The following is a 22,105-nucleotide window of genomic DNA, read 5'->3' on the forward strand; positions in this document are numbered from 1 at the left end:
TTTAATTCGCTAATATCTTTACTAAATTTCACTAGAACAGATCGCACTAATTGATTCGGCGTGATTAAACCGAGTCAAAGTGTTTCGTGGGTCAACATTGGAGTGTTTTCATCGTAACAGAGATGTATAGAGCACATTCGTAGAGCGAATACGTGTTAACTGTCACATCGTATTTGATACATTAGCATTGTGTACTGTGTTGCGGGAAAATATAGAGATTTTTTAAATGAAAAAGAATACAACGTGGAACTGTTGAGATAAATTTTAATTAATATAAACATGATTGACGTTTACAGGGAAAGCGGGACTCTTTGGACGTGTTCCAAAATGGCTGGCGAGAGATCACTGAAGTTGAAGAGGTCTTCATACATCCGTCAAAAATGCATATGGATTAAAAAAACAAAACTAAGGATAACTTTTAACATATAAATGACGTCAATAATATTCAAATTATGTTTTGGCATGAACAAGTTTCGCCTTTTCTGCGTATTTCTTGGAATATTTCCATTTAATCCAAAACAATGTCTAAGTAAAATCCCTGTTTTCAGTAAATCCTGCGCGTTTTCATGAATATGATGAATTACGCGTGCCTACGACGCCATTATTTCACATTATACACTCGAGCTGTACGTGCTTTTAATATTCAAATGTATTTTTTACCCGTTTCGCTTGGGATAAACAGGATTAATTTGTTGACGAGCATAAATTGTCAGGCATTAAACTAACCTTCACAATGTTGTCATGGACTAATCAATTTATTATAATCCTACATAATTACAAATATACCAAAATATAGTTGTAAATAAATAGAACAACTTATAAAGAAGCATTTTTAGTCAGTTCGAGTGTTTCGAATAGGGAACGGAAGTCTAAAATCAGTCTCGAACATTTAAAACTGAGGCGAATCTTTTGATCTAAATGCAGAAAATCAATCAATCTGGCCGTATAATCAGACAACCTAAGTCTTTAAAAAAGCGGTCAGCCGTGGGCACAACGAAATTGCTATTTTATCCTCACCGCACCTTTATAATCCACGGATACCTAACACGAGCACATTGAGCACTATAATCCGAGCGACCATTATCAATGTTTGCGTTTACACGACTGTACGATATGAATACTTGATTATTATTACGATCGCCTAAAGCGACCCTTTTTAACAGTATAAACAATGTACGGTTTTTTTCCATTTTCCGCTTATCCTGGCTCTGGTCTCATCGCCACGCCGTTAACGTGTAAAAACACCGAGCATTTTTGCACGTTAAACGGCACTTTCGTCGCTTGAAATATGAATGAAAAATGTAATGCGTTCCGAGGTAAAATGTAATTGTTTCTTGTAAATCACACTTTCGACACATCAAAAGACTGCGCGAGTACATATTCGTTAAATTGTTAAGAACTCTATGAATGTTCGTCACAGTTATGAGTTTGTAACTCATTAAGAACGATAATTAAACGTTAAATTACGTATGTTAACGCTCAATGCTTCACTGTCCCTTCAACGTATTACTTTTATAATAATGCACATGGTTTTAATGAAGACACTCTTTGTATCAAAATAGCAGTCTAATTATAACATGAATAACTTTAAATTTATGTGAATATAAATAGCATCGACAGATGGCGCTACACTAGCAGGTGCGCGTGCGCATACAGTGTCAAGGCACATCTTTTTGTGGTCAAGGTTGTCCCCATAGATGTTTTATGAGCGTTCATTCGACTCAATTAGTATGTGCCTTGTTATACGCTCTAATTATAATTGCAAATGGTGCGCGCACGCTTCCTCTAACATATTATAGCTATTAGCTAGACAAATAAAATTAATTGTTATAGTTGTAATCAACAGGTCAAATAAACAAAACATAAACAGATTACCTGTTCCTCTAGCAATTTCGGACGTATCTCTCTCTTCTGTCTTCGAATAATAAAATATGAAATCATAAACTATTCCAAGAAAGAGAAGAAACAGAAAGCTAAACAAACAGAAACTATTCATAGACAATTCCACATAGGAACGGGTAAATCTCGACGGAAATCTGTGAATATGAACCGCTGACGACTTCCCACCGTAATGATACGAATCCGCCGCGAATAAAAATAATGACGTAGGTACTCCTAGTCAAGTAATAGAAAGCAAGACGGTTCTTTGTAGAAATAATACATAACGTATACCTACAATAGTATAGACCCTAGATTTTTCCAACAGCTTTCCACAGGATTTTGTTTACAAACGTCGCGTGTCGTACTATTGCTAGGAATGCCATAGTAATCACTCAGAGTGCATCCAAAACGGTCTAATAAGTGATCAAACATAGTGCTTTTAATTTCATGTATGTCGATTGATATTTGATTATTTTCGATATACGCTACTGACCAATACTCCAATGACAAAATAATTACATACATACACTTTTAAACAAAATAAAATAGGTTTTTTGAACAAATAAATCTTTGTAAAACAGTTTCGCTGTGTAAACTTTTCGTAAGATATCAAAGTAGGAACATAATAGTGGTATATTTCATACATTTGTCACAGATAAGTCCACTCGTTACGTATTCAAGTAAAACAGGTCGCGGGCGAATTGTCCCTACTTCCTTCCTTGATTGTTCTTTTTGAAACACATCACAGTTTCTGTATTATATACCTTTGAGAAACAGCAATATAATAACCAAGTACTTTACTAACCTAATTTTAGGAAACAACTAACGTTGGTCGCTTTGTACAGCATTTAACGATAGAAAATCTAATGAGCGTCACTTCAAAATGTATAGAAAATAGAGAGGACATTTCGAACTCAACACTTATATTAAAAGGGTAAAACTTTATATAAATGGCCATCACAAATTGGCATCAAAGTATACGAAGATACCAAAGTTGTATAAGGTGTAGGTAAATTGCCTTCTGACCGTTTAATCGTTTTTCACGAGCAGGCTGCCTTCAAAGGCTTAGTAGACGTCGCTGACTTCGCAATTAGTTTCGCTATTATTTACGCAGAACGTGCAGATATAAACAAGGCTTTAGAGATTAATGGCCATAAAATATTCGTAATATTGGAAGCATGTATTTAACCTTTCCTGTGAAGTACTGTTTCCGCCCCAGTTTGATCTAATCGATGTTTGATTAGCTAAAATGTGGAAGATTAAATAGCAACAGTGTGGTGAGTTGTGGTTGGCTTAAATACACATAAAAATCAGTCCATGATAGTAAAGCTGTTTGAAAAAACCTATATTAGTAGCATTCACAAATAACAATACAAAAGCTTCTTCAGCAGTATATCTTAATGCTACGCTTTTTCCAATTCCTCTTTTCATTTCTCAATGAGAAGATAGGAAGGAACCCTCAAATTTAATTTATTTATCATTTAAATAAGATTGAATTTCACAAAACGACCCAAATATTTTCTTTAGCTTTCTTTCACAGCGGAAATGTCACGAACGGATTAAATGAGTTACGGCATAATAGGAAATGTATTTTTAACCCAAGGAAATCCAAAGAAAATTGATGAAAATGGCTGTTTGACTGATGAAAAAATCAAGTCAAAATTTGAAGCAATCCTCAAATTCTTTTTGCAATAAATTTAATAGGTTCTCGAGTTTTCCGACTCATCGGTCATCGACATTAGAAAATACTAGCGACAATAAGTTGAATAAACTCTAAGAAGATTCTAAATAAATACTAAAATATATATGATACTATAATAAATATGATACTAAAATGTTGTTGACAGATAAGAATCCACATATAAATCCAGCTAACATAAAATCGGCTCCATCCATTTTCATCTGAGCGCCGCCCACGAGTGTAAGGAGAATGTTGTAATCTTTCCTCCCATTCCAGCAAAATGATTAAATTATAAATCGAAAACAAAGAACGAGCTTATTATCTGAGTCCTCTTTAACAAACTGTATCGTGATTATAAACAACAAAATTGGTTTCAAGCAATAAACGATTTACGGGGGTCGAATGTGCTATAACACATTATGCCGTTGGTTTATGTACAGGAAGGAAGATAAAAAACATGTTGACACTTTCCTTCCCTAACTGATAGAGCGAGAGGGAAATTCTATTCCAAGTTGGCTTTAATACTGTCCGGAATGATGGATGAATATAATTTATACGAATACTTAAATTTGATAGAAGGATGGCAGTTAATAACATTGGTGTTGTTTAGAGAAAATTAAAAAGTATTAATAGAAAGGTCCTCTGATCCAAAGGGTTTATTTCGACAGAAATTCGGTTAACTTCATTACGTATACAACATTCGTGGAAGATTCTTTCTCTGTAAAGGACCGTTTTTAACGGTTCGCTTGCGTCGAAAACACGCACAATAGTACAAAACAAAATGATAAATGTATAAAAGGACAGAGTTGATGTCGGCCGCTATGACACGCTCGCCTGCCATACAATTGATGTTCTTTTAACTAGCGGAGGGAAACAACTCATTATTATATTTAGATCGTAAACAGTTATAAATAATGGTCACAGTAAGGTACATAGCTGTCTCAGTTTTTCATGTCACAGTTTCATATTCATAGTAACCGATATATCAAATAATTGATTCATAATTGACAAAGATGTTAAGTCTACCTGATCTTCTCATAATATAAATAACAGAGCAGTTTAAGTTATACCAAGTTATTGACTTGTTCTCTTTAGGTTATATTCTTCAGGATTGGCAACAAGGTACTAATCAATAAAAAAACGCAATCATTCAAAATTACACTCGCTCTCACGAAAATACATTTACTAAGTAATTGCATTTATTATACTGTTTCCTCAAGCAATACAATCATACAGAATTTCTACCCGGACGTAACGTTCTACGCATATTTGCCTTCTAAAAATATTGTTATCAATCCCATTGATAGGACGAGTGAGTGCATGAAACAATTGCTCTTATCTACTGGTCATTATCGAAGGAAGGATACAGATAAATGTGGTGCTAGCAAACACTTGAATAATAGATAGAAATACTGCTAATGGTGAACATTGACAACACAACGAACAACTTTCAATGAAATAAAAAAACTAACATCACTTTTTGATAAACCTGTTTTCAAAACCACTAGTCGTATTTTAACTATTTTTGAAAATTAAGATAACGAAAACTTGATTGACCAATTCGTAGCTATTTACCATCCTATGAAATGCTTTCGACAAAATACACGTTACACCTTTTCTATAGGGTAAGATCAAAGAACGCTACTTGCTACCATCCCTATTCACTTACTTTTTTCAATGACGGCTATGTTTTTAAGTAATTCCTGATTAACTTGCATGTTAGAGGTGTGGACGAAGCTGTTCATAAGCTTGTTTTGTAGTAAAAATATGCCAAGTCACGAACACTACTTCACTCAAACGAACGAAGGTTCAAAAACTATATCAAAGTTCAAGAGGACGCATAATTTACCACTTGGTTACTTTACTTCGTTATTTACAAGGAAAACTACAATCTTTTGTATAAAAACTAGATAAAGAACTTATTCCCGTTGCTTGACGAGAATATTGATTTTTATCTTTATAATTGACTAGCTGACCCGCGCAACTTCGCTTGCGTCACATAAGAGAGAATGGGTCAAAATATTCCCCGCTTTTGTAACATTTTTCGTTGCTACTCCGCTCCTATTGGTCGTAGCGTAATTAAATATAGCCTATAGCCTTCCTCGATAAATGGACTATCTAACACTGAAAGAATTTTTCAAATCGGACCAGTAGTTCCTGAGATTAGCGCGTTCAAACAAACAAACAAACAAACAAACAATCAAACAAACAAACAAACAAACTCTTCAGCTTTATAATATTATTAGTATAGATAATTGTTTTCATTGAAAGTGCTCCGAAAGGCGACTTCACAGACGATACCTGGACTAAAGCACTGAGCGAAATGCTTTTCAAACAATGTCTAAATAAAACTAATTGGGAATATAATACATATCTTGGATAAGGATAACATGCATAAGCTTGAATCTTAATTTCTGCGAGTATGTTTGTTCGTTTTTAGTGATGTTTTTTACCTACAAGTTAGTTAACCTTAAACTATGATATACTGGAGTCATATTTCACCTTTTTTCAACAGCCTACGTACCAAATGCCCTCGCGTAGATCTCGTAACATAATAACCGCACGGAAAAAACATGACCTTTAGTTAAACATAATTGGTTAACAAAGCCATCTGTCTAACGATATTGGATACTTAAATCTACCTGGACCGACAAATCACTGGAAATGGCGCGGCTTTATATCAGCACTGGCAACCACCAACGATATAAGTGAAGCTTTGTTGTTATTTATCGGAGAACATATTTCAATGTCTTAAAACTAGCTATAAATTGTGTTTTAAAGTTCACAGACTCTTTAGGGGAATAAAACAGGTAGCTATGACTGTGTAGTTACAAACATACGTAAACAAAGGAAATACGGGGAAGTATTTACCTCCTTTCTAAAAATAAAAGGTATTTTTTCCTAGTTTATTTCACGTTAAAAGAACAACATACAAAAACTGACACAAGGAAATATTTATTAAGAAACAAAATGTATATTTAAAGAACATTTGCGAGATGAGACTTCAAACGACTTGATAATAAATGAAATTTCCTTGATGAAAGTAAACAGAGAGGTATGGTGCCTTAAATATCTGTGCCAAAAATAAAGCGATGTTTAGATAAGCAAAGGAGTGACCGGTAATTGCTGTCAAAATATCGATAACAATTATCTGGCACTGATATATTCGCTAATAAAGCGGAAAATATAAGGTAACATACACACTGTGTAAGCATAACTATATGGATTGGCACTTTGGCAGTATTACGTGGATAAAATGTCACCAAAATATTATGTCAATTCTAATTAAGTAAAATTATGCATTCTAATTTATAAGTGGCACATTGTGGTAAATTATTATTTTTAATTATTTTTTCTAGAGCTTGACGCGTTCAGAGGAAGGAAAACCTCAAGGATTAACTCATTGACTTGCTGTGATATAAAGAATATGAACGAATAACAACCATTGTGACCGAATAGAAACACCAGAAAGACCAACAGATTGCGTAAATGGTCCGTCGTTTAAACACAAAAGGCTCAGAACACAGGGCAGGAGATTCTAATATAATTGCAATTAACGGGTTAAAAATCCGTTTTTCTTCAAAAACTCTTTGTTAAGGTTAATATCATCGATATATTATATAAATATAACAAATTATTTGATAACATAAACCGACCAAAATTACATTAACAAAATTGTATTTAGTATGAATGACATATTTACCTGAATTTTTGCTAAAAATTGTTCCGTTTCAAACGAAGTTTATCCGCAAAACATAACGCTACTTCATCACACGTTTACCTATACCAATTGTGCATAACAAATACAACCTTGGTAGCAAATTTTACTCTATTTTTCGTGAATCGTGAGTGACACTCAAATGTTAGTGACGCACGCGTTCCGAATGCGAAGACTGGTCGAGAGATACGCACGAGTATGTAAATGTTATCTAATCTAGACATTCCAGGAACACATCCATATAAAACTACAAGACGTACGAACGCTTTATTGCGTTACGAGATCTTATTTTTCTTGGAGACGTAGTAAAGGAATGTACTCCGCGTGTTATTGTGGGCGACTGTACTATGAAAAATGATACCACGTGTATCCAATGATACCGTTCGAGTGCTGGAGTTTACTGTTACACGTGATATATTGATGCATTGGTAATATTGTGGTCGTAATTGTAAGTTGGCTATCAACAGAATCTGTGGATCCATATCTTGGGAACTATTTTCTAGATTGCATCGTTCAACATTAGGATGTCATTTTTTGTATCGTTAACGCATAACTTTATTACTATTCCATTTTTTTGTAATAAAAACATTTTTATCTCGTATCATTAACATTAATCGGACTAAATAACAAATATTAACACAAAACCTATGAATTCTGCTAACATTTAAATAACACAACATATCAAATAATGTGCATTTTATGTTTGAGAAGCGTTAATGTTTCCTGTATTAAAATACCTGTTTAAATTAATAACTCGTTTGGCAATTGACCGATAGTCGTGTCATATATTTTGTATTGTTTTGCAAAGCGCTATAGATGTCACGACCCGACATATTGACCTTTCCCCGCACAAGTAACAAGTGGCATTTACTAGTAGACTTGCACCTGACGTGTTCCCCCGCTGACCCTTGCAAATTCATCTCATACAACTTTATTACTATTACACTGCGATTTAGATGTTTGATAAGCTTAACTGTTAAGCCATACTAAACATTCGTTTTCGTAACAGTAGATGTACAAAACAAATAGAGCCATTACATCGAGACCAACAATGTTGTAAACGGATTTAGATCCCAGATATGATCTTAGATTTAGATCAGCTAAACTATGCCAATTGCCAATAGACCTGTTTACGAGATGGTTTTAGTTGAAAGGCTTCAAATCTATTAGTGCTCTTGAATCTCCTATCAGACCCTCATATATCACTACATAAAATCCTTTGTTATGTCACAATTGCCAGGCTCGTTCACAGAAAGGAACGTTTTAAGAAATCCGGTGAATAAAATACGCATAAAGACATTCGAAGAATGAATTTAAAGTATTTTGAAAAAGGCAGGAAGGGCGAGCATGTGCCGCTATCAACCTTGGTGGCATTGTGCTTAACCGAGAATAATAAAATGATTCTAGCGATATCTGGGGGCACGGAAGTGCCCCCGCAAGTCGAGCAAAAAAAAAGCGGCACGGCCGTAACATCCTTTTCTCGAAGCAATTCGGGCTATTTTTGACACCCCTATAATTTCGTAGTGGATAAAACAAGAAGCCTGGATTTTCAGCAACTAATCAGTCATTGTATAAACACGGTATATTTAAAATTTCAGTCAATTTGAACCAGTAGTTTAAGAATGACAACTTGTTAAAATTTTGAATTTTGTCACTCACTGATTCACTGACTCACTGACTCACCGATCATCAAAAGTCTAAGGTACTTCTAGCAGACTTAGAAGCTTAAAATTTAGAATACAAATAGGGTTTAGTGTCTTAATCATGGGAAAAATTCAATATTTTCTAATTTCGGTCAAGTTTTCTAAATACACTAACTGCAACCATAACTTTGTAATCCCATATAAATGTATAAGATTACAAGGTTACATTTGCAGTTAATGAATTAAATTATTATTTCTGTAGAAAATAAAATAAATAGGTGTAAATATGTATCTACCATATGAGACATAACGGGAGGGGGTATAGGGTGGGTAAGGGTGTTTAGCCCATGAAACTGAACAACATTCCCATAGGAAAATATGTTGAATTATGAAAAAAAAACGTCATTCCATACAAATTGGACTTATATTCGCTCTACAAAAAGAAGTGAGATGCCATCAAAAACATTCTGTAAAAACCTCAAGTCTCGCCGTAAAAAGTTGTGAGATCGATATAATACCAAGTCGATTAATGTATTTAGTCTCTACTTAAAGGACCTTCTGTCTTAAGTTATTACGTATGTTATTATCATGCCAATTTAAAAAAAATACCTTTAAAACAAATAGATCGACTTGGTCATCGCAAGAAAACACAAATTCGCTATTAACATTTCAGGAGCATTAACTTCTCGTCGTGCTGTGTAGTGTGATACATACTAATAATCAAATCATGCGATGGCCAGGTCGGTCTATTTGTTTTAGAGGTATTTTTTTTAAATTGGCATGATAATAACATACGTAATAACTTAAGACAGAAGGTCCTTTAAGTAGAGACTAAATACATTAATCGACTTGGTATTATATCGATCTCACAACTTTTTACGGCGAGACTTGAGGTTTTTACAGAATGTTTTTGATGGCATATAACTGACATAACGTAATGTAAATAAGCGTCACTGTGACATTCATAACAACAGGATGGATGAGATCTTTACATAATCCGGTCAGTACACAAAAACTTACAATCAATCACGACATTCATTCGATGGTTTACTGGGAATACTATAACAAAAAGTTCGCTACTTTTTATTGAAAAGAAACTTGGTCCATAAAGTAGCCGCAAAATTGCTGCAGATGACATTAATGTTAAAGAAAACACTGGATGCTGTCCTCGAGACGGGAATAAAACACAGGAAGGTGAATGAAACAAAGATATGTACCAGTTAAAGTATAGTACGCACAGTATACAGCTACACAGTTATGGTAAGTCGTAAGACTCGTAAGTCGTTCTGACGTCATCGGTCATGTGGAGTGCTCCTCGGGCAACGTTTATCTGTTTTTGGTCCGCGGCGCATTCTTCACAGCGGGTACATCTGCCTTTTATGTATTTATAGCTCAATGCTATTCTGTACACAGTTTAAACTCCCGTTTCAGACATTTCGTTTAAATTCCTCTGAACAATCAGAGACGAGTGTCTGTTATAGCATACTGTGGATATATTCAACCATCCATTGGTTTCGTTAGTTACATCAAACGGTAAATTTCCATTGCAGGAATAAGAAAACAGTACCAGGTAAAAAGAAGATCGAACAATGCCGAAAACAATGGTCCATAAACGAAACAGCTCGACGTGATAGACAACACGCAGTGGTATTTTTATCAGTTCGGGTGCGAGGACGTGACGGAAACCGTCGTTCATGCATACTTGATGACCCTGCCTGACGATCACTCCCCTCCATCCGACAGACTTTCGGCTTGGCTTCTCACCCGGGACCAATTGTGGCTCGTTTCAAATACACCCATATCCTTTCGCCAATGTTTATTCGAACCCAAAAATATATTTAATTAACGACATTTTATTTTAAATGATCGAAGTGTATTTAGTTAATAATATACGTAAGTCAAAGTCGGCACACATTAAGGGACACACCTTCACTAATCTTTATGCCCTCCGAAGTTTGTCAGCTACGCCAGGACGTGAGGGCGGTACGTGAGACGAATTCTTAAGCGACGACTCTTATAAGTTCCCAACTTTCTTTCAGTCACTGACACTCATAAAGTTCGTCTGGCACCTTTAAGTGTGCGTTCGCGCAGCGGAATGTTGTTGAATTTAAAGATATTAATTATGCAGATATTTAGTGTATGACGTCGTATAATTGTGTATGGTAAAAAAAAAATTGTGTACGCAGCCATTGTGGAGAAATTCACCAAAAACTGATTCCGCTGGGCGAACGTTGTCCTGGCGGAACTTATTTTAATCCATAGACTTTAGAAGAAAAGAGGTGTGTCCAAAAATTAGTGTGTATTTGTGTGTAATTGTGTATGTATGAATAAAATGAGTGCATGCATAAACTTCGGAGAAATTCAAATTTCCGCTACGCGAACGTTTGGCCATTAGCTAGTTTTCATATAAAGCGCTTACATAGAGAGCTGTAGATTTTTACATACGTTGTTTTGAATTTGTTTATATTTGTTTAAAAAACAGATTTAGAAAAAATCGTAGGGCTTAAAAGATAAAAATATAAACGTAAAATACACTTAATAGGTCTTAGTTCTTAAAGTATGCACTTTGGGGTCTAGATTTTCACGTTTATACAAACCTTGTAAGTATCTGAAACATGTTGCCAAGTATCAATGATGTTCCGTTAGTAATTAAAGAGTTAAAGGACAATTTTACCATGAATAGATCACTGTTTACAAAACAGTCAAATATCACGACGTTCTAAAGGAATTGCATGGTAAAATGTATGCCAAAAATTAGTTTATTCATTCAACTATTCACATGCAAAATTTCATGTCATTAAATTTAGTAATTAAAGAAATCAATTAAAATACTGACGAAGCATCGAAAACCTACATAACCCGACCAAGTTCGGATAGCTACAAAAAAGCGTCCATGCAATATATTTAGGTAACATCCCAAAATTTACCGTATAATACCGGTATTGAATTGGTATAGGTGATAACACAATTGTTGTTTCAATATAATTTAAAGGTCATTTATTTTTGTACACCAAATTGTTGTTCAATTGTTCTGATTTTTCAGCTCCAGAATTGACTGGAATAATTCCGGAGTTCCGATAGATATTCACATTTTTTAAAAGTTAATATTTTGATTTAATTATATTCTTGTGAACGCACGTAATTTAACGTCTGTGGAATATTCCACAAACTGCTAGTCGAACAGGACGCGCGCGGCTTCCCGCTTGAAACGGTACTTCCATCCTTGAAGAAAAGAGAGGGCAATAATATGTAATATACTTAATAAAAAAAATTTTTGTACACGGATATTTAAATAGAAAAGTACTTGTTAATTGAAGATTTGTTTTTATCGTAGATAGTTGGGTTATTATTAAAAAAATATTTTTAATTCAAGAAATGCAATTGTTTTATTTTTTCCTAACGCTTGTGTACGGAACTGTACCATATTAGTAAATACTATATTGGAAGGTTAAGAACGTCTCTTAGATATATGGCTGGGCCGCTTTTTTGTAGCTATCCGAACTTGGTCGGGTTATGTAGGTTTTCGATGCTTCGTCAGTATTTTAATTGATTTCTTTAATTACTAAATTTAATGACATGAAATTTTGCATGTGAATAGTTGAATGAATAAACTAATTTTTGGCATACATTTTACCATGCAATTCCTTTAGAACGTCGTGATATTTGACTGTTTTGTAAACAGTGATCTATTCATGGTAAAATTGTCCTTTAACTCTTTAATTACTAACGGAACATCATTGATACTTGGCAACATGTTTCAGATACTTACAAGGTTTGTATAAACGTGAAAATCTAGACCCCAAAGTGCATACTTTAAGAACTAAGACCTATTAAGTGTATTTTACGTTTATATTTTTATCTTTTAAGCCCTACGATTTTTTCTAAATCTGTTTTTTAAACAAATATAAACAAATTCAAAACAACGTATGTAAAAATCTACAGCTCTCTATGTAAGCGCTTTATATGAAAACTAGCTAATGGCCAAACGTTCGCGTAGCGGAAACTTGAATTTCTCCGAAGTTTATGCATGCACTCATTTTATTCATACATACACAATTACACACAAATACACACTAATTTTTGGACACACCTCTTTTCTTCTAAAGTCTATGGATTAAAATAAGTTCCGCCAGGACAACGTTCGCCCAGCGGAATCAGTTTTTGGTGAATTTCTCCACAATGGCTGCGTACACAATTTTTTTTTTACCATACACAATTATACGACGTCATACACTAAATATCTGCATAATTAATATCTTTAAATTCAACAACATTCCGCTGCGCGAACGCACACCACCTTTAAAAGCCCCCTGAAGTAATTCTCAAATAGATTTGGTGAGGATTTATTGAATATTATTTACACAGTGTTTTTCGTTTAGTGGCCATATTGTTTTATTAACATCATGATGATACGAATAAACCGATTAGTCTATTTGCATCACTGTGAATTCCCTCACCTTGTGGAATTTAGCTCACAAATAGTTTATAACGTCGATTTACAAATCGATGATCAGTATTTACGAGTTATATTTCCATGCGGACGAAGCGTAACAACTTTATAACAACACAATGAGTCCAGTCCAGACATGTTAACTGAACACTAATTAAAGCCGGCGTATTTCTTCAGGCCTTCAGGCCAGTCGATGTTAGTAGTCTCGCATTCCCTTTTAGAACAGCACTCTACGCTCGGCTACAAAAATATTGAGTGTCTTTGTATCGCATCGTGCTCCTTGAAGCGTGTGACGTAACAGTAAGTAACGAGTACAAGTGGCTCTAAGTGCGCACTGAGGCGGTCTGTCTTTAGTATCCTTTCACGTACACATGGCGCCAGGTGGGAATGTCAACAAAAAGTAAAAACAACGCGCCATTTAACCACGCTAGTCTTTAACTCTTTACACATGTGTGCACTGTGAACCGACCAACCATTAAAACTTATCCTAATCGTAACAAATGGTCGTTCTTTCCACCAAAGGTCAAAATAGTTAATCGATATTATCATCGATACTCTTTTTACGAAATAAATGACATTATTTATGTATTGTAGGCACGGATATAATAGGTTAAAGCTATAAAGCAAACATGCTTATAGGCTGTACGGCGATTTTATCGATTACGAAATATGACATAACTGTTGTAGTAGTGATCGGCGTACGTTGGCAAATAAAGCGGAACAAATTATTGTGGCCGACCGTCGCCGATGAGGAGTACAGGGAGCGACGCGAGCCAATCACAAACCAATCACATCTTTAATCCTTAGAGCGAAGGGATAAATTAGGTTGTCTCGCCCGTGGGAAATGACCGCCTCAATATGAGATGACGCAGCACTGAATACTTTAAATACTTGGCTTCTTCAAACTGTGCAGTCTTCTTACGCTGAACAGTGCAAAACGAACGGTATTCGAGGCATAAACTCTAAAGCGTCAGCCTAAATATGAAAGTTTTTACAGCGTTTATTGCTTTATCTATTTTAAACGCATTCCTAGGCCTGTGTGAAGTGCCGACGCGGCTGTGACTAATCACTTAACGATGAAATCTCACACGAAAACCAAATACGTCCAATGAGTCAGATCAGATAGCCGGTGGACTACACCGTCCAGACTGATTCATGGCGTTAAGTAGTGGTTTAATAGTCTGCCCTCGTGTGATGCTTAAGCAATTCATTTTCTCAGAAGTCGTGTGTTACGCCGACTTAGCAGAATCTCCGACGCAAAAGGCATAACGAGCGTAGTGTTGGACTTTTTGTTTTTAATTTGATAATCATTGTGCAAGATTAACATCAAATTATTGAAATGACGTAAATACTGACATTGTAACAGCTACGGTCACAACCTTCAATAATCATTAGGTAATTTGGATGTTTAAGGAATGTTATAAAATCAAGTCGTTAACAGATCGTAAATTAACAAAAAACGAATGTCGAAAGGCTTAGTACAGAGCAGTAGTTAGGACGTGGTTAGGGCCACGAACACAATTTCGTTACACTGATCCAATTATACGAGAGAGGGTGTTAGCTAATCCACTTGTAACCCTGTTAAAGGATTTCTATTCGATGTCTCCGTTATTTAACTATAGTGTCAGGGAAGTGAAGATGATCACAGCTTAGTGAGAGTACCCTAGAATCTACCTACCTTTTTACCAAACAGCAGAATTTAGGTATTATTTGTTTGAGATTTCTCACTTGATAATGAACGGTACCGTATTTAAAAAGCCCTATGTAGCGTGACTTCAATGCTAAGTAGCTGTAAGCTTGGCACGGAAAGTGCACTTTGTGTTATTGCAGTCTTTCAAACTATAGATCTGCTATCATAACAACTATTAAAGTTTAAAACATGGCTTCGAATGTGCTTTTATTGCTCGAATTTTAGTTTTATATTTCTTAATCAAATTTTATTACAGTTTCGGCTGACTGCTGCCGTTAATCGAAGGAATATTGTCTGTAGTCAACAAACAGACGATATTTTCCTCGGAGAACGTCACGTGCAACAATTCGGAGTTTCGTTGCTGCATGCATCTTCACCGGTCACAACACTATGCACTTGACCTTTTCGAAGGCCAACCGATAAGGTGCGTGTCGTGTCATACGACAATGTGTATTATGTAATAACTAACATTAGCAATAAATACATAAATAAACATACATACGTAGGTATATCTGTCGGTAATAAAACGTAGGTAAAATCGGTAAAAGGTGGCTTTTCAGGAGTAGCGGACATAAATCACGCTCCAAAAACGTTAAAAGGCAAAATATTTGTCAGGAAATTTTAGCACCTCTTAGAGGATTACGTCGGTGAGTTGGCACTGAGGATGAAACATGAAAGCCGGGACGTTGCACGGAAATCACGAGCAGCTAACGAAGGGCTTAAAACATTGTTTCACGGCGACATTAACATGATCCGAGGTACAGCGGGGAAATACTCGCCACTCGGTGTAATGCAACACGCTCGTATGCGATGTTCATATTAATTATACAGTGGACTCGGCGCCGGCACTCTCTGTCTGCACGGGCACAAAATAATAAAAACATTCATGGTCATACCGGCGTATGATGACGAACGCTAACATTACACTGCTCTACCATGCCTTGTATCTTCTGTCATAATGGGAGAAGGTGGTATACCATAACTAAAGCAATTATCAAAAATCTTAAATTGCTAGTACTCAATGGCAAAACAGTAATTACTTCTACAGTTATTGTATATAGTAAAGTGTAAATCAAACCAGACATAACTGACATTTATAGTATTTCAAAGTTCATACTGGTTAAATTGCTGCTAATGTGTATGTACAGTGAATACAGGTGTATTAAGCCTTTCAGTGTACTCTTATATGAATGAATTATCCTCCTCTGGATTATAAGCCTATAACATATACAAGTAATCTGAGTTTTATTAAGGAAACTAGCTGAATATGTTAGTACATTGTGTTAATGGGCAAAAGATTAACATTTTACATTCAATAATTTATGGAATAGAATCTTAAGACATTATAAGATTATCAACATGCTCATAGCTGAAATAAAAAATAATATATATTTGTTTTGTATACACAGAATCTTTTAAAATGAAGTAAATAAATTCATTACATAATAGTTTTGGTAATTAATGTCAATGTATTTCCTCAAATGGGGGTAAACCCAATCAAAATTACTGATAATATGAGACCACCTAGTAACAAGGTACCAACTACCATTACAAAATTGTGTATTTTCCAGAACTCAATTTACTTATCAAAAAGGTAAAAATACACTATGTTTACTTATCCTATTAAGTAAGAATAGTTAAATAGCATTATAATATAATTTTTTATTAATGGGTATTTAATAAAATCACACTAATAACTAATTTTAAAAATAGTCACATATCTAAACAGATTTTTGTTTAAATTATACATTCCATATTTTTTTATATGAATACTTCAACAATCAGTATCACCAAGATTGTTTTACAAATAATACAGATAAGAAACAGAGTGTAGTCTAGACCGGTTTGCTTTAACCACTGACATAATTAATATTAAATTACTTAATTGATTATTCCAAATTTAAATGTGCCATATTACAAGCTGGTTGTATTGTTGATCTATCAAGCTTTTGTTTTTAAATAATATGACTTCTATGAATAAAAAGTCATAGAGCAGGAACACTGGCTGGATAGATAATTACAGTTGCATGTTTGTTAAATAAAAATTGATCCTACACATTATGATTTTGTTAATAAGAGAAGTTAACAAGGTCTTATGAAAATGTGAAAAGTCTGTTAGAAGATGAATTCGAAATAATTAGACACTGGACAGGAAGGTATATTAAATTTGATAAACATAGTTGTTTTAGTGTTGACAGTAATTTAAGGACAGTTCCTAAAACTAAGACATTAATCATGACAGTCATTGTTTATTTGTATACATGGAGAAATAGGATGTAAAACAACTTTTAGATAACAAATAAATACGATTCTGCCCTCTAAGTACAGATATAATATTGTAGTAACTGTTCATATATGAGATAACCTTTATTTAGCACAGGTACCTACTAATATTCATAATGTGAAGGCGTGACGCATTAAATTATGGCATTTTACCAAATTCGACAAATCTAATCACGAAGATAACTTCAATATACCACTCAATGGTCTTACCGTGAATGATACACAATAAAACAAAAAAAATAGACCGGATAAAGTATTTACGAAAACATCGCAAGTGTTACTCAAGTACAAATACTTACATGTAACTGGTCACGAAGTATCACGCGAAGGTTTCTCTTTATTTACCACCGGTCCAACATGGAACACTTATCATTGCATCAAGTATAATACTCTAAATTACCGATTAGTCCACAGCTGACTCTGTACTTAGATCAACGTTTATTTAGCATCAAATACTACACAACACTTGAAAATAATGTATTACGCCGTCACGGCAACAAATGTGGTTGTATAAAAACCAACTTTGTAACATGAATGATAACTCTACGATCCTCTACCACCCAAATTCACATCACCATTATTTGCGCACGCAGTAGCAAGTCCGACGTTCACATCGGCCATTCGGCCAAACGACGGCTGACATAAGGAATGTTGCTATAAACAGTAACAATATTACCCCTTATTTTTGCGTTCGTATGCACTGATACATAAGTAGCAAGAAAAAAAACATTTATTTTCGTTTTCTTAATAGCACTAATATAATAGTGTTATAATTAATCATGTGAGAATGCTTAATTATTATATACGGCGAACGAACATTTTTTATTTTAAACTTAACAAGGAGAACACAACTTCCAAATGATTGCTCAAAATTTTCTCTGAATTCAGTACCTACATGATTGATTTCAGTTTAAAATGTTTAAATGTCTACCTTAATAAGGGACAACAAAAGCACTAGCAACATTTTCATAACCCAAGCAAAGCCATTCCATAGGAATATTTAGTTTGAAAAATCGACTAAGTACCATCTTCTTGTCTGACTGATGGTGTATCCGAACTTATTGTATTCAAAATAATAAAAAAAAACGAACAAATGTCAAAACAAATGCTGTCAATAAACTGACGTGTACTTATCAATATATTGAACTATTGGAAAGGTACAAATGAAAAATTCCCAATTGGTAATTAAATACAAAATATAAAAATGTCGGAATCAGAAAGACTTGTCCAAGATGCGGCGGCACCTTCAGAATCGGCTGAGGGGAGAGGCGAAGGTGACGCAGCCCCAGCGGTATCGGAACGAGAGGCTTATTTCCAAGCTCTTCGGTTATGGATTCAACAAGCTCAGATGTACCAGAATCTATCCACATGCTTCCCTTATTACATGATGACATTCCAAGGCTTACAGAACAATCCGACGAATGTTCCATTGTTGAACAATAACTATCAGCTCCAAGGCCAGCAGTTTCCTTTTCAAATGCAGAATCTTCCTCGCAACGCTCCTGAAACTCAGCCTCAAGCAGAACCTGTTGTGCCTAACGAAGGTAGATCTTGTTAATTAAATAATGTTTTATAATCAGATAATGTTTTATTCCTTATTGCTTACAAAATGTTGTTATTACATCATGGTATTCAATACTAAAAATATAAGACTCTAATATAAATTCTTAATAATTTAAAACACTTTTAACAAATATGAGAAAATGTTTATAAACCACACCAAAGAACATAACAAATACAAAATTACATACCTAACATTAGGCTCATAAGACACTGCATATGATATTTGTACAATGTTTTACAGTGATCGCTAGACACGGTGGCTATGAGTATGTAATACCACAACTACACAAGAGGCTGTTTGCTGAATTCATTGACTTCATATTGCTATTCATCCTTAAGCTGATCGTCACCTTCATTGCAGTGGATATGTTTGAATTGATGTAAGGACACTTTTTGTATTGTTGACTAATTACGATATCACTTAAATTATTAGTATGAAAATGAACTGAGCACAAGTATTTGGATTTTAATATTTTATTGTTAAATTAACAAGCTAATTTGCATCACATTATGTGCTATTTAAAAAAAAATTAAACAGTTCCAAATAATATTCAATTCTAATGCAACTTTTAAATTCTCTAACATAATTCTTCTAGCACTTTGCTATGACTGTAATAAATTAAAATATATCCATATTTTTCAGTGACTTAGAAAAGTTTGACTTCTACAAGTTCAGTGAAAACTATGATGATTACAAGTATGCAATGGAGTTGACTTCAGAAATATTGTTCCTGGAAGTCATTTACAGGATACTTGTGTGCATATTTGAGGTGAGTTACATTACAAACACATACCTACATATTTTGTATGGAATCACACATATTCCTATATTTAATGGACCTAGGCAGATACCAATAAAAACACTCCTTCTTTTCCAATCTCATCTTTACCTCATACCACAGGTTATGAGTACTACTCACCAAATCAATGTCAAGGAAGATATTTCTAGGGTTGTCCCAGATTTGTGGTAATTACATTCTTTTTACTAACTTCGCTTAACTCTTTTTCAGGCTTTCTGTCTATCAGGCAGTGTTGGACGAACCGGTGGTGCTACTCCAGGAAAAGCACTTCTTGGCCTGCGCGTCGTTACTGCCTCCGCTGTCATTCCAGTCGATGGTCGGCCTCGTGAGACAGTGCTGCTTTACCCAGGCAGACCTCTTTCTTTCAACGTAGCATTGATCAGGTCACTTATGAAGAACTTCCTTATATCATTACTGTTTCCTTTATGCGTTGTTCTTTTTGTGTTCCGACATAACCGCACAGGATACGATCTGCTTTGCGGTGTAATTGTCGTTGAAGAGAACATGTTTCCTCCGAGAAGGCATGCTCCTTGACTGGATGGTGTTATTGTAATGCTGTAAAACTCCAACAGTTTTTCATAAAAGTCGCTACACATGTACAATAATAATTTTATATGGAATTACTTTTTTGGGTTCCATAAGAATACAAACAACAAGTCATTGCCATAATGCATTCTTGCTATACTTCCAAGCACTTATCCTTAAAATGATTCAAGAAATGGTTCTGAAAAATCATTATTCCTGCCATATGATATCATGGTGAAATAATCTATGTTCGGACTTTTACAAACGTGCGAACTATGTCATACATAATTTATCTCCTCTTGTTTGCACGTACAGGTCTTAGAAAAGATTAAGATTAAGACTATGACGTAAGTTGCATACTTATAACAGCTTGTGTGTTGTTTCTTAAGCATTAAACTTGTAGCTTTGGGATATTAAATTATGTACATACATTAACAAAATTACGATATTTGTAGTGTTTTTATAAACTTATACAAACCTTTAAACAGAATGAAATCAGTTACCATATATTGTGTAGCGACCTTACTGGTGCCCAGTTTCATTTAAAACTATTAATTAAGGAATATTCTCATAATGGAATTGTTAGCTACATTTTTCTATTCAATAGATGAATTACGGAACTGTAAGACTATTTATTCTTAAATCAACTACATAATCAACTATATATTCATGTTCGATAATGTTTTCTACATCTTATTGTATACTTATTTAATATAATATACTCAATAGGTAGATGTGGGTAGAGCTAGTTTCTTTAAAAATTACTGACCAAAGAATTTTTGGTATGAATAAGTACCTTAGCTGTGTGTAAAGGAGTAGTTTTGGTTTATTTACTCTGTTTAACATAAAATTTTAATCTGTATTATTTATTTTGATTGTTTTTATCTATTTTTTTATGTTTGGTTATAGAGTTATTCCTATTATGTTTAGAGTCAAAAATATAATTGTATGATTTTTAAGAATTCTATATTTTGCAGATGTTGACACATAGTAATCATCCTATTTTTTGTAAGTTTGTGTAGGTACCTACCTAATTGATATGGTGTTTGATGTAATAGATGTAAGAGCCATTTCTGTATGTTTGCAAATAAATGTAAATATGCCTGGATGTATTATGATGGTATTTGGACTAGTACCTACATGGTGTCCAAATTCTATAAAAATAGTTCTTCTTTAAAAACTTGTAACAGTCAACTAATATTATAATACCTTTGTACTTTTAACAGTTAATATATATTTTTTAATAGTTTGGTGCCTGTTAACCACCTTAAATCAATTTTATTCAATGATCCCATTTATTTGTAAACTATACTTGTACCTAGTAATTTTAAATTTTGAGTTACAAAATTGTGATATTTATTTTTATGTATTATATTGTAAATATTGAAATAAAAAAAAATATAATAAGGACATGCTTGGTTTCATTACTGTAGACGATACGAAATAATTGAAAGAGGACTGATTTATATTAAAGTTTGTGAGTATAACATTGTACAATAACAAGCATGGTCTTTAGTAAACAAATAACAGCACAGTAACAATAAGTTATCGAAGGTTTCAAGATTTAATATCAAGTAATAAAAAATAAATATCTATTGATTAAAACCTACTAAAAGCTATTACTTGCAGTAAGCAACTAAAGTTCATTTATGAGCATGATTCATAAGCCTGTTTCAAACATCTAGACTTACTAAAGCACATGAAAAAATATTAGTTATATGAATAAATTGAGTCTACTCACAGCCTACCTATACTATTTCGTTGGTCCAGTAGTCTGGACTTTATTCTTAACATTATGCAGCAACTCTTTAAGTTCATATTAGCTGATAGAAACATAATAGTCGATTTTATTGTCCCCTCTCTAGGCGCAC

General features: G+C 34.1%; 2 protein-coding genes across 6 annotated transcripts in view; one reads left to right on the forward strand and one right to left on the reverse strand.

Annotated features, from left to right (window-relative positions):
- The window catches only part of krz (beta-arrestin protein kurtz), a 68,849-nt gene extending 50,849 nt beyond the window's left edge, over positions 1–18,000 (reverse strand). For 2 of the 5 annotated variants that reach the window (XM_076120473.1, XM_076120489.1), the window contains exon 1: positions 17,646–17,998. The gene's annotated coding sequence lies outside the window, so the exon portion shown is untranslated. Of the gene's footprint in view, positions 1–17,645 lie in introns of all 5 variants that reach the window. The other 3 variants (XM_076120466.1, XM_076120481.1, XM_076120499.1) reach the window with 3 other exon arrangements.
- A 428-nt stretch (positions 18,001–18,428) lies between these two features.
- LOC142976911 (protein FAM8A1) lies at positions 18,429–21,636 on the forward strand. The gene is made up of 4 exons (XM_076120513.1): positions 18,429–18,890; positions 19,151–19,289; positions 19,553–19,679; positions 19,920–21,636. Exons 1-4 carry the CDS (start codon positions 18,551–18,553, stop codon positions 20,241–20,243), a joined length of 930 nt encoding a protein of 309 aa, XP_075976628.1. The 5' UTR covers positions 18,429–18,550; the 3' UTR covers positions 20,244–21,636.
- Positions 21,637–22,105: the final 469 nt, after the last annotated feature.

The sequence above is a fragment of the Anticarsia gemmatalis genome, chromosome 1, assembly GCF_050436995.1.
Source record: "Anticarsia gemmatalis isolate Benzon Research Colony breed Stoneville strain chromosome 1, ilAntGemm2 primary, whole genome shotgun sequence".
In the NCBI taxonomy this organism is placed as follows: Eukaryota; Metazoa; Arthropoda; class Insecta; order Lepidoptera; family Erebidae; genus Anticarsia; species Anticarsia gemmatalis.